Consider the following 13,613-nt stretch of genomic DNA (forward strand, 5'->3'; position numbering starts at 1 on the left):
ATACAAGCTAATTTCGATTGACATTTAACATTGCTAATTTGCAAATTTGCATTTTATGACATCTTAAATTAGGTTATTAAATAACCTTGAGTTAATGTGAATACAACTCTATAGTGTTATTCATTGGGTCTTCACTCACCAGGACACGGCTGCACATTGCAGTCCTGGTATTCCACAGGCGAGCCACGGCATGCAACAGGGGCACTCTTCCCCTCTGGTCCAGCACAGGTTCGCCGACGGGTGCGGTAGCCTTTAGCACAGCTCTGTGAACAGCTCGACCAGGTCTCCCATGATGACCAGCCTAATCCGGCCATTCGCACTACTGGTGTCTTTAGAAGCTCCTCCACAAGGCCTACAGAGGAAAAATGAAATAGCACTTCCAGGTTAAAGACAGAAAGATGAGCATTGCTTTAATAATGAGTTAAATAATTTGAAGGAAATTGTGTATGACTTTGCTAACGGCCATTTTTCTCTGTCTTTGCATCCCACACACTGTTTCATCAGTTTGTTAGAGTCGATACAGCCCCCCAGGAGGCTGACACGGGGAGACAGGTAATCGATTTAGGAGAGGGGGCATGAAAAAGCCACCAGTGGAGAGCAGTGAACTGTATCCGTGTGAAACTCTGGGTCTGTGTGTATGTGGGAGCGCTGGACTGTGACCCCGTCACAAACAGCATGTAGGGGAGCTAACAGGTCCAGCAGGGGGCCGTTTAAACATGTCACACTCCAACTGGAAGAAATCTTTGCATGCTGCAGCCTTCTCCCTCTGTTGATATGGGGAAGAGAAGTAATCTCTGTTTGGCAACTGTAGCACTGAATGTGTGTAAGTATACATAGATTTTTATGTAGAAATGTGAACGTTTGACACCCCCTGCACATTTTCTCTTCTGTTGATTCTCTTTTAAAACTTGGTTTCTTGTAGTTTAGGGGAATTATCAGGTTAGGAGAATTATCAATTTACTTCTTGGAAATGATTCCTATAGAATTTATTCCTATTAATAATTTTTCTAAACTTCTTTCACAATTTTTAGACATTTTGTTGAAGCTTGGTAAATGTCAACCCATCTTATCTGAGAGGCTATGCCTCACCAAAATGCTCTTTTTTATACCTGCCATGTTACTGACCTACCTGGAAAATAATCTTGTCAAGTGTTTATCCAGTTAAAATTTTTGCTAATTACTTTTCCAGTCTTTTGTTGCCCCTGTCCCACGCTTTTTTTTTTTTTTGGATATGTTGCTGCCATTAATTCAAAATGATCTAATATTTTCCATGAAATGATAAAAAGTCTTGGTTTTAAAACTGGTATCATAAAATATGAGTTTGTGAGATAAGCAGATCATTGCATTTAGTCTTGTCCCAGTTTTTTTTATGTGGGGTTGTAAATCAGGAAGTAAGCTGGTTATAGAAGCAGGGAAATTCAGTATGATGGAACATCCATGGTATTAATTTTAACAATAGCATCACAAACTTGATTTGATTTTAAAATCAGCAACTTCAATAAATACCATCTTATCATTTTGTTATGTAGCTGCTGATGGTTATGGTAATTTGTAAGACCAAGGGCAGGTCAAAACAAACTCAAGAAGCACCAGATGCTTTTAACAACCTTTCAGTTCAGCCACTCAGCAGAGGAGAGACACAGCTGAGCAGGATAAAAAGCCACACCATGTTTGTGCCCGCTCATCGGTCCTCATGTCATTTATATCACAATGTAAACAAAATGTTCTGCCCTTGCAAAATTGATGTGTTCTACATCAGGAATATTGATCATGGTATTACTTCCTTTCAGATTAGTGCTTTTAACGTCAAGATGACTTTTACTCTAGTAATGACAGTGTTTTAGGGCCTTTAAAAGGTTCATTTTCAATTTGACCTTCCTCTACTATAACATAAAAATTTGTTTTTGCTGTAACCATATCAAATTCTCCTACTGAAACTACCATAATCCAAAATAAACAGAAACATATGTAAATAGATTGTTCAGTTAATATGATCAGTAGTTGCAGCAAATAATTATTTTATGCAATAATAACAGTAGCAAGAAATACAGCACGTACAACATATTTGACATCTGGAAACACTAATCAGCCAATCAGACTGCTTCTGAACAAAATACCACAGAGAAAGAGTCCTCCTCTCGCTCCAATATAGTTCTATGCTTAATGCAGAGTGAAAAAACATCACTCGACCAAATAAAAGCAGCCATTGCTAGGCCTGCAAAAAAAATGTTTATGGCGTTGATTATATCTCCTAGTTGGGGAAAAGAATCATGAAAATGTCAATGAGCTGTAGAATGGCATCCAGTGTTGCTGGTGGGTGCTACATCAAATAAAATCCAATATTAAGATGAATGCATTACATCCAGCTATTTTTATGACAGTTTTACACTGACTGTGGCTTTACTCTATTATAGAGTAGATTTTACTTGACTGTGGAACTGATACTTTTCCATATCCACAGATGACTGGATCCCTGCATCTGTCAGCTGGTCAACTTACTGTCCGTCTCACAGGCCACCGTTCCGTCATTCGGACAGAAGCGCGTCTCCACCTTCCTCCGTCCGATCTGCAGCTCATGGGGATCAGACAGGTGGGCCCGGCACATGAAGCGCATCCTTTGCTCTTGACGGGCTCCACCCTGGGTTACATTAACAGGCATCCAGGGTGTCCAAGGTGTGTTCCTCTTGACTTCTGGACATGCCTCCAGGTTACAGGCCTTGTATTCCTGAAGATGAATAGCAGATTACTTTTGAGTTTCATTCATTATTTCACAGCAATTCCTAACTTCAAGTGTGATGGCAACAAAGAAATTCTCTATGTTGCTAAAATGAAAAGCACAGCTGCATGTGTTATTCAATTCAATTTAGCTTTATTTGTATAGCGCCACTTCACAACAATGTCATCTCAAGGCACTTTACAGACAAATCTCACAACTCGGCTCAGGGAGGGCAGCCATCTGCCTCGACTGGTTGGGTCCTCGACCAGTTGGGGTTATATGATGTCCAGGAATATATGTAGAAAATGTTTTTTGTCTCTTAAAAATCCTCAACTACAGTAGTTCTGACATATAAATAAGCTAAAGGAATGAAAATGTTGAAACATTTCTCACTTAAAAAGAGATTGCTGGTATAAAAAAAGTTGGTGTTTTTTGTACAATGGGATAAATATGGACATGTTTTCATGCTTCTGTCCTTTATTCTGTCCAGATCAGAAACTAAAAAGGGATATCACTGTCCAGAGTTTGACAATCTGCTGAGACGTTTCATTTGAATCAGGAGTGTTAGGGTAAGAAAACATCTCAAACCTGCAGGAAAGTGGCTCTGGAGGGAAAGTTTGAGCAGCAAAAAAAACTTTTTTTTTTTTTATTTAATACAGTTGTGCTCAATCTGTTTTCAAATATGCAATAATAATAATATTAATGGTTAATTGTAATTAAAACTTTGCTTCATTATGTATGATCTTAAATACACCGAAGTGCGCATCTGACTTTTTTTTATATTCACTGGTTCTGGCATAAAACATCTGAGCGTGAATTTGTGTGTTTGCTTCCTACCAATGCACATCCTGGGCAGCTGTTTCCATTCTCGCAGCTGCGGACTCTGGAGTGAACACCGCCGCCACATTCTGTGCTGCATTTGGTCCAGGAGCCCCACGGGGTCCAGAAGATGGGCTGAGGACAGGACACACCTTCATTGCAGAATCTGTAGAGGTGGAAATGAGGTTTTAAACCATTAGAAATAGGAAAAAAGAATATATCTAAACTGTTCTCTGAACCTTTAGGTTTTACTCTGAACATAGCGTAGATCTAGATGTATGCATATGTTTACATAAAAGCATGATGGTGAAAATATTCCACACCAGAACGTTTTTTAATCCTGTCTAGATTCTGAAAAGTGCTTTATGTTTCCCACTCATACAGGGCTGCTTTTTATAATACAGATGTACTCTGTGTGCAAAACTTATTTTCTATTTTCCTTCCTTCTACATTCAAATAGATTAGCGCAGCAGAGATAAGTGGATGCTTCAATGTCTTGCCCAAGGACATGGGGTCCAGTTAAATAGTATTTTTTACTAAGGAACCTTTCTAACTGAGTAAAATGACCTGGAAGTGTTCAAGTAGCAGCCATAATAAGAGCTGTTCAAATTCTCTAAAATACTAAAGAAAGGAGCTCCAATACTTCCTTAGTTGTCACAATTCTTCATGTCTGCAACTTTTAAAGTGATGCTTGATTACGTTTATCCAGTTGTACTAACTGTGATTTGTGTAGATAAATATGAGGACCTTGAGGTGAGTGGGAGCAGCCTGTAGCACTGCTTTTATTTTCATTTCATACAATGCTTGATAATAAAATATAACATATGTTAACATACAAATAATATATAGAAGTTTCTGTATAACACTGTGATAAGATTTATTAAACTCATTTTAGATTTAGGTAATCTTAGGATATTTTAAATGTTACTTTAATAACGTGCTTCTTACCTTTCATCCCGGCTTGGCCCGACACACACACGGCCACCATGTCGGGGTGATGGGTTGTTGCAAGAACGCTGACGCAGCTCGAAGCCTGTTCCACAAGTTGTGCTGCACTGTCCCCATGATGACCAGGGTGTCCAGCCTCCATTTCTATGGCAACAGTCACATGGATGTTAAGAACCCCAAATTCACAACTGTTCAGAAACCCAATGATTCAGTGATCTAGTATTTTTCTTTCACGTGGTTCTGTCCAATGCAAAAAAAAAAAAACAAAAAACAAAAAACAAAACCCAAAACTCATTAGACGCAGTCTTTCAATTATTTCCATCCTAAACTTCTGGAAGGAGAAATGCAAACACATAAGGATAGCTCATTCTGACTGGGAAACATTCATTCAATTTGCTTAAGTGCTTTGTTTCAAGGTAGCACTACTCATGATTTAATTGCCACTCTGCAAAAGCACAATTCAATTTCAACACCAAGGCTTAAATCTGGCCTCGCTATCCAGTGGGATGAAGGTGCCTAAGCTCTTTGTACTCGGTCTCTGATTGGCCGATTCCTCTGTAGAAAGAGGAAAGAGGCAATAAGAAATGTGACAAGGAGAAACTGGATGTCACCTACATTTTCTAATAAGATTTCTCACTTTGATGATCTTTCTTATGTTCTGTCTGTGGAAATTGTTCCCTGAGGTGGATGCTTCAAAGTGACTTTGCTGATATATTGTCAAAGTTTATGAAATGAGTGTGGAGTTTGTCTGATTCTGCTTCAAATTTATAAGGAAAATTACATCTTTAATGTGGTCAGTTAGAGCAGTGGTTCCCAACCTGTTTTCCTTGGGGATCCCTGCCGAAACCATACTTGGGTTTTATGCTTTCAACAGTGAGATTCTCACCATAAATAAAATATTCTGTCTGAGTCCTGGCCTTCAATGAAGCCAAAGTTAAATCAATTTAATTAAATTAACTGCCTTACCTTTTTTTTTTCTTGAAATAGGGACAATGGGTGGACATTAATCACAGTGGCTCCTAATATTTCAAAGCCTCAGGGATCCCCTTGGGGAGTCCCAGACCCCAGGTTGGAAACCACTGAATTAGAGCATTAATTTGATTAATATAAATAGTAATAAGTAAAACTTGATAATGTCTAGTGTGCTCAGTTAGCATTCATAAGATCTCCATCCAAACTCAAAGGAAGAGAGTGACATAAGGAAAAGTGCATTAAAGTTACAGTTACGATAGAATAAAGACACATTATAATATCGAAAATAATTAGTTGAAATACAAAACGGACTAAATGAAATGTAAATCACAAGAGCTCCTTAAGGTATGCTGTGTGTTGTGCTTCTGTTGTGAGGTACTGATTGACTTTAAAATAATCTAGGAGACCTGCTGACTTTATATCCTTTAAACATAACTTATTTTACCCACTGGCTGGTGAGTAACTTATATGCTGTTGAAAACACTTTAGCATAATCATTAAAAACCCTAAAAAAATGTAAAAAGTCCTACATACAGTCAAGCTTTTCTTCAGCTGATTAAAAAGGTTTTCCAGGCAGCATAGTGGAGCTCACAGTGTTATGTGGCACTAATGATTAGACAAGTGATCCTAAACCAGCCTCTGTTTTTTAAAACATATAAAAGCCAAAAAATTGAATAACATGGATGCCAGTAAAATTTTTCTTTTCTACCTTGAACAGTTTGAAACTTCAATGGTGTGGCCTTCGCAGTTTTTGCCACCACAACGAGGCGAAGGGCTGTCACATGATCTGGAACGACACAAACAGGAGCTCACACCGTCCACAGGATCATCGTTATTGCATGGTTGCCATGGTGCCCAGGGTCCAAAGCCCCCATCATTGGTCTGGTTTCGGAGCTGTTAAAAAAAGCAAAATCACTAAGTCAATGTGACAACCTGTTTTAGAAAATAAGATGCTTGCTCCTAGATACAACTTTATTTGAGAAGATGAAGTTTTTAGAGGATAATAAATGAACAAACTGACAGCAATACACTTCACTGAAATTCAATCACCTCACTTAATGCAGGTCTGATTTAGTTCAATTTAATTTGAACAACATCCTGTGGATACATGGATGTAGAAACTTTGTTATTTATCTGTTTTAAATAACTGACATATATTCAACCCAGAAACATTAAATACTAGCATGTGTGAAATTGGACAACTGAATAAAAAGCTGTTTCACAGACAAAAGTGTGCTAATCTGTAGAAATGTCTTCATCAGTCAAGCAAATTGGTTCTGGTCTGGAATTGATTCCAAGTGTTTGATTGCTTTTCAAAGCTGCCGGTGTGAACCAACAACATGATCTAAAAAAAAAACAACCTCAGAGAAAGTGACAGAGACCATCATTAGGCTGCAAAAGGCACACTTCCATCAGAGAGACTGCAGGAACATTGGCAGTGGTAAAAGTAAACTGTACTTTCAGGGGAAAAATAAGCTCAGAAAATGACTTGCAAGATTCACAGAAGCAAACAGTGGAAAACGATTACAGGTTCCTTTCTAATTTCCCTTTTGTTAAATAAGGGATTGCCAGCAGAGTTACTCAATACCAGAGATTAACTGACACTGTTTGGTTAAAAGTTTGAGGAATAGGAAAGCCATACTTCTACATCAGTAACCCCAATAAACCCCAGGTGGAACCATGCAAACTTTCAAGCATCTGGTCACAAAGTGTAAATAAAAGAGAAAATTCTATTAATAAATATGAAAATGTGTTATTTTTCTGTTGACCTCTACATCCAAATTATATCAAAATGTTGCCATTTAATAATTAGCCTCTTTGGCAAGGAGTAATGCACTGGCTAATTTCACTAGGTTTTGTACAAATCTACTGCAAAGGCTTTGTGATGTGCATGTACCACTTTCTCCAGCCAAGTGAAGAACACTGTAGGAAGCACATTGTGCAAATCTACTGAAGAAGAGAAGAATTAAGCGAGCAAATACAGAGGGTTCACCACAAGGTACGAACCATTCATAAGCCTCAAGAAAATAGAGACCAGAGTAGACTTTGCCAAAGGAAAATATTGTCAAAGGCCAGGACAGTCCTGAAACAACTCTTTGGATGAGACTTATATTAAGATGCACTAGAATGGCAAAATAAAAAGGTGGAAAGATGGCTTTGAATTACTAGTAATTTAAACCACACAGCATAATCTGTTAGACGTGTTATGGCAAGGGCGTAGTCCTCTGTCACTTCATCAGTATTTACTGATGTAATGACAGAAAACAGATGCAACCAGGTGAATTATGGAGCGTTTAAGGAAAGGTTATCTGATCAGATTTCTGCCAACTGCAGAAAGTACTGGTAGTCTTTCTACAGTAAAACTTCAGTGATGTCTCGCTTACTGGACAAACGGTGATGTTCTGCTTCCACTGACTCATGTTGGAGCTATCCTCCAGCGTGGTGCACCTGCGCTGCCTGAAGTCCCAGCCACAGTAGGGGTCCCTCGCTTCCAAGCATAGGCTGCAAAGAGCATGGGAGATAAGGAGAAGGGTGAGAATGAGTGATGCCATAGTTAAAAATATTGATTAACAATACAGGATGGTGAATGTACCAGTTAGAAAAAAAAAATGTTCCCTGGCATCTGTAAAAAAAAAGGGGAACAAACTACAACTTTGCTCATAAAAGTGATAAAGTCTGACATTATTTGAGTTTTACAGCTTTTAGAAACTTGTGGACAGCCAGGAGACATGAAATTTAGCTCTTCTGTGTTATGTGAAGCCATGTTAAATTTAGTTGAGTACAACATAAGCAGTTTTCAGAAATGTCATACACCAAATTAACAATTTTCTCCAGAAATGAGCAGAGAAACACCATGGCAAAATTAAAAGGAAAACATATCAATCATGTGATATTAGAGGAACACAGCTGGCCGCCTTAACAATAAACCATAACATACCAAACCAGTTATACAAAAAAAACAAAATCAGGACTTTTCAGTGCATTCTTCCCTTTAGACTCACATCAACAACACTATACATGGTACATTACCCAAACAGTGATTAAATATTTGTAAGCTCCTCCAGTAAAACAGAAGCTGAATGACTGCTAATTAAATCTAAAGCTGTTAATGACGAAGCTAAGCTGACGGAGCTGATCTCGATGCCTCAGGAATACTGAATAAAAAGGCTTTAACCCAATAACTCTTCTCTCAAAAGGCTTCCCTTTATTTCTGCAACCCTTTTTTCATTACTCTTGGCTCCTTAATTACAGCATTGTAGCATCTTCTCTTTTCACACCACTGAAAGCAGAGGCTTGTTTTATCTTGCCTGGTGCTAGCTTGGGTGGTTTATTTGAAGAGCTCTGTAGTGTTTAGCCTGGAGGTTGAGGAATCTCTGTGTGTATTGATATAGCTCTGTACTGGGGCTGGAGCATCGTGGTGAACCTGAGCTCAGTTTACATCCAATACAGAGACTGCTTCTTAGTCAGCACATCAGAGGTGACCCCACTGAAAAAAAAAAGAGTGAGCAGGGAAGGCATGCTGTTGGCTAATCTGTGGCACAGAAAATGAAAACCTCTGTGACAGTATGGCTATCATATTATCATATTCTGTCATTTTTATAAAGTGACTATCGCATCGGCACCAACTACCATCTCTTCTATAGATGAGGTGATAATCATAATGGAGTCGGCCACAGATTCACAGTTCGGTGAACGTTATAGTTCATCTGAGAAGGCAAACTAAGAAGCTATTTGCCATTTTGGCTCAAGGTCGACCATACTGCATTTTTGATGACTTTGATGATTTTCATCATCATGGTGGCTGAAATTCTCATTTGGGTTTTTCATTACCAACACACTCAGCTTCAACACACCATTAAAGAGATCAGCTAAGCTGAACAATTAGGAAGCACATAATTCATGAATGGAATAAAATTAGAGGAAGAGGTAGAAGCGATTTGAAGCTTTATTGGTCCTGTGTGCCAAGAGGCAGGCTGGGGGGCTTTTCACCTGAAGAGAAAGACCCATTTAGTTTTGGATTAATTTAACTTGCATTAAAGAAAAATGGGAGTAAGAAGAAAAAAATGGAAGACTAGTTCTGGTAAGCTGTCATTGCTACAAGCTCAGAACGCCAGAACAAAATGCATCAACTGGGAAGAGATGGTGACAGTTTGACTGCAATACAGATGTAAACTGGGATTAATCATGTAAAGTCAAATTTTCAGACGAGCGGCATGCTGACAAAAACTTTCTCAACAGCTGGTCTGCCTCCATATCCTTACAATATTCACATCTGTTTAATTCAGAATTTTGTTCCCCAACTTCCTGTTAAGAACAATCTGCATGTACTTGTGTTTAAGATGAAGGGTGGTGCATTTCCAATTTTGAGGTAAATATTTTGAAAAGACACTGCACAAAACACGGCTATGAGGAAATAATTTTTCTAGCTTTGTATGGTTTTGACCAACCTGCAAACAAACCTGATATCAACCTCCAAATAATGCTACTGAGGTAAAGGTGAAGCAAAGATCAATGAAGCTCTCGTGGTTTGGAGCAAGTTGCTGATCAAATTTGATGAAAATCCCAAGGTCAGAAATGTGAAGGGATTTTTTTTTATTTTTTTTTTTTTTAAGAAAAGTTGAGTGTACAGAGTTCACATACCTCTAACTTTTGTCAGGTTTTGAGATTGCATAGGAAAGAACTTAAGACTACAAAACAAAAAAAAACAAAAAAAAACATATTAAAGCAGTATATAATGACATATTGGTTCCAAATACTTTATTCAGTTGGCATAATATAGCTTTGGTACACTAAAAATGTCTGCAGCCTAATGGTTTTTCTTCATCAGGTGTCCTTTTAATTATTAGGGATTTAATGAAACAGGAAAAAGAAAACAAGGCATCACAATATGCTGAGAACATACTTTGACCTTTCTACAGCAGCAAACTCTTCGTGCGTCTCTGTATTGCTGTATTTTTTTATTTCTTAAATACCACAGTAAAAATCAGTTAGAAGCACTATGGAAAGAAAGAAAAAGCTTGTAATGGGAATAGAAAAGCTCATTTCTGTAACAGGAAAGTGCAAAGGGATGTCAAACAAGATGGGCAGCTCAGTCTGCACATACACAAGCACACAAGGCATGTAAGAGTGAGTACATATTAGTTAGAGTGTTTTCTGACCAGCCACCTTCTTGTGTACATTTTAAGGGTTTGCTCTTCTTCTGCGGGTGTTTCACCACCTGTCAATCAGTTTGACAGATCTGATGGACAGTAGCTGGTATTTATTTCAATAGCATGCACACCTGGTGGCACACTATTAAAACAACTTTGAAACGCAGCTCGTTAAATTTTAAGCAGACGGAGAAGCAAAACTCACCAGCCATATAATAATATGTCTAGAAGACTTATATCAGCAGATAAATGTGCTGTATTCTCTCTGTAGAGATGAAATTGGCTTTCTAAATCATTTGTGAGTCCTGTACAAACCAGTGTCTCTTTTTACTGCAGGATTGTTAACAACTAGACATAAAAACAATACATCACCTCACCTTTAATGGCAGGCTGTCATTGAATAATTGTAAAAATGATCACCAGAACTGGTAAATTATAGATTGCATTCAGTCATTATAAGCTGTAGAGCTGACACTTTTGGGTTATGTTGGGCTGGCTGGAGGGTCTGACTCAGTTCAACATATGTCTGGAAACACAGACCTCTCCATCTCTTCTCAAGAGCTATGTCATTTCTTGCTACCATTCTCAGGAGACCACCACTGAAGCAGTCTCCTCATCCAATCCGCAGGGGTGAGAGTTTGTCCCTGGGGCTTTTTTACCCAACTGTGTTGGCCACTTAAAAAGTCGGCTCATGATTAATCAGAAACACAGAACTACTGCTAGCACTCAGCACTAATACATCCAATTAAGCACAGTTGGAGCCAGGCTGAAGAATGAGGGTGCTTGCTCCCAAAAGAAAAAAAAAAAAAAAATCAGTAATACAAAAAGTGACATGGCAGTCAGCCAGTAGATTTTATAAAAAGCCTACTCTCCAGCATTTTCCCCCCTTTTACCGCTATACTGTAAAGAAAAAGCAGCTGCTTTAACACAGAAAACTAATATGATGGCAGAGACAAGACAATATGAATGGAAATGAAGAGAAGATATGCTAGTTGGATTAGAGGTTTCATTAGTTTTATTATGGGCAAGTTACTAGTCCATCAAAGTGCTGACATTGATATTTAGGCTGTATTTATAAAGTGATCTAATCATTCTGAGCAGCATGGGTAAAATTGATATGGCATGATGATTTCCACTCTTTCTTAATCATAGGTATCTACAGATTAACTGTGCACCTATCGTGGTGCCACATAAGATGTAATTATTTCATAACAAGGGACAGTTTTCACCACAGCATTGTCTGATTGGTTGAATTAGAGGACCTTAGCCTTGTGGGTGGGCAAAGGACTGATGGTAACTTGTGAGCATATTTGCGGTAGATCTAAGAGTCAAAAATGGATCTAGAATATGCAAGTGAACAGCATAACAAACCATCATAAAGTTTACAGCCAGACAGCTCCATTATGTAAATAAGCTCATTACCTGCAGTTATGTAATATTACAGATTATGTCTCAGTTCCCCACCATACAGTATATACACTGATGAAAAAAGTAAAGGGAAGACTTAAACAACACATTTTAGATCTTGATGAATGAAATATTCCAGTTGAAAATCTTTATTCATTACATAGTGGAATGTGGAACAAAATAACATAGGAATGATCAGTGGAAGTCAAAATCTGTAACCCATGGAGGTTAGATTCAGAATCATACTCAAAATAAAATGGAAAGATCAGATCACAGACTGGCCCAACGTCTGTGGAAATTCCTCAAGGCAATTCTAAATGAGGTTGCGTATGGTGTGTTGCCTCCATGTGCCTGTATGCACTCCCTATGATGACTGGGCATGTCCCTGATGAGACGACAGATGCTCTCCTGACAGATCTCCTCCCAGACCTGGATCAGGGCATCAGTCGGCCCCTGGACCATCTGGGGTGCGATGTGGTGGCAGTGGATAGAATGAGACATAATGTCCCAGATGTGCTCTATTGGATTCAGGTCTGGTGAATGGGCAAGTTAGTCCATAGCATCAATGCCATTGTCATGCTGGAACTGCTGACTCACTCCAGCCACGAGGCAATGAGCATTGTCATGCATCAGAAGGAACCCAGGTTCCCTCTGCAGCAGCATATGGTCTGACAATGGGTCTGAGGATCTCATCCCAATACCTAATGGCAGTCAGGGCACTTCTGGCTATCACATGAAGGTCTGTGGAGACCTCCAAGGATAAGCCTCCCCAGATCATCACTGACCAACTGTCAAACCGGTAATGGCTCGACACACGGGAGGTGACGTTGCTCATTCTCCATCATTTCCTTTGGAACTTGCGCAGTGAGGCGAAAAATCGCTGTGGTCCTCCAGCCAAGTGACAGGCGACAGTTGTACATGTGAAATGTTGCACTGGTTCACGTAGACGTGCACACAGGGGCTTGTGATGACACAAGACAATAGAAAAAAAAAATTAATTTTGTCGCAGTAACATGGTACTACAACCAGCAGCGAGGATTTCATTGACTGCCCTATATACACACATATTTATATAAATATATATACACACACACACACACATATACACATATATACATATATGATTTTAGCTGTGTCTGACTTTCCCATACTTTACAGTACTTAACGCAAAGATTATTAAAAAAAAAAAAAAAGGGCAGCTGCATGCTGCCAGGGAGAATTTGTCCCAACATAGGTTCTGGATTTATCTAGATAAGCCTTGAGGTCCACCATCAAATGATGATATTCACCATGCTGTTTCCTTGTTTGTAAAATAGGATGAACCCAGGGTTGTTTTTCTCTTTTATACAACAGAGGCAACAGCAAGATTTCTGTCAAATCGAGCAAAATCTTCTGACTTCATCCTTCATGCCTTGTCTGTCACGGACTGCTTTGAAAATGTCAAAATTCCTTCCAGTATCATAACCAATCAAATTTCTTGGAGAGAAGCATTCTGAGAGCGCGATGCGCAACACTGCTGCCGTCGCTGCCGTTTTTCGCGTCCCTAGTGTTGGGTTTCACCGGGGTGGCGATGAGTTTTGCCTGTCGTTCGTTGGTTGCCT

General features: G+C 39.0%; 1 protein-coding gene across 7 annotated transcripts in view; it reads right to left on the minus strand.

Moving 5' to 3' along the window:
• Nucleotides 1–13,613, minus strand: part of sema5ba (sema domain, seven thrombospondin repeats (type 1 and type 1-like), transmembrane domain (TM) and short cytoplasmic domain, (semaphorin) 5Ba) — a 193,478-nt gene that overhangs the window by 23,624 nt on the left and 156,241 nt on the right. For all 7 annotated transcript variants that reach the window (XM_042002779.1, XM_042002774.1, XM_042002776.1 and 4 more), the window contains 6 exons: nt 7,840–7,957; nt 6,165–6,349; nt 4,484–4,627; nt 3,554–3,701; nt 2,500–2,725; nt 140–352 (listed from right to left, as the gene is read on the minus strand). In XM_042002779.1, coding sequence (XP_041858713.1) covers nt 140–352; nt 2,500–2,725; nt 3,554–3,701; nt 4,484–4,627; nt 6,165–6,349; nt 7,840–7,957 — 1,034 coding nt within the window. The remainder of the gene's footprint in view (nt 1–139; nt 353–2,499; nt 2,726–3,553; nt 3,702–4,483; nt 4,628–6,164; nt 6,350–7,839; nt 7,958–13,613) is intronic.

Source organism: Melanotaenia boesemani, chromosome 12 (genome assembly GCF_017639745.1).
Source record: "Melanotaenia boesemani isolate fMelBoe1 chromosome 12, fMelBoe1.pri, whole genome shotgun sequence".
Classification (NCBI taxonomy): domain Eukaryota; kingdom Metazoa; phylum Chordata; class Actinopteri; order Atheriniformes; family Melanotaeniidae; genus Melanotaenia; species Melanotaenia boesemani.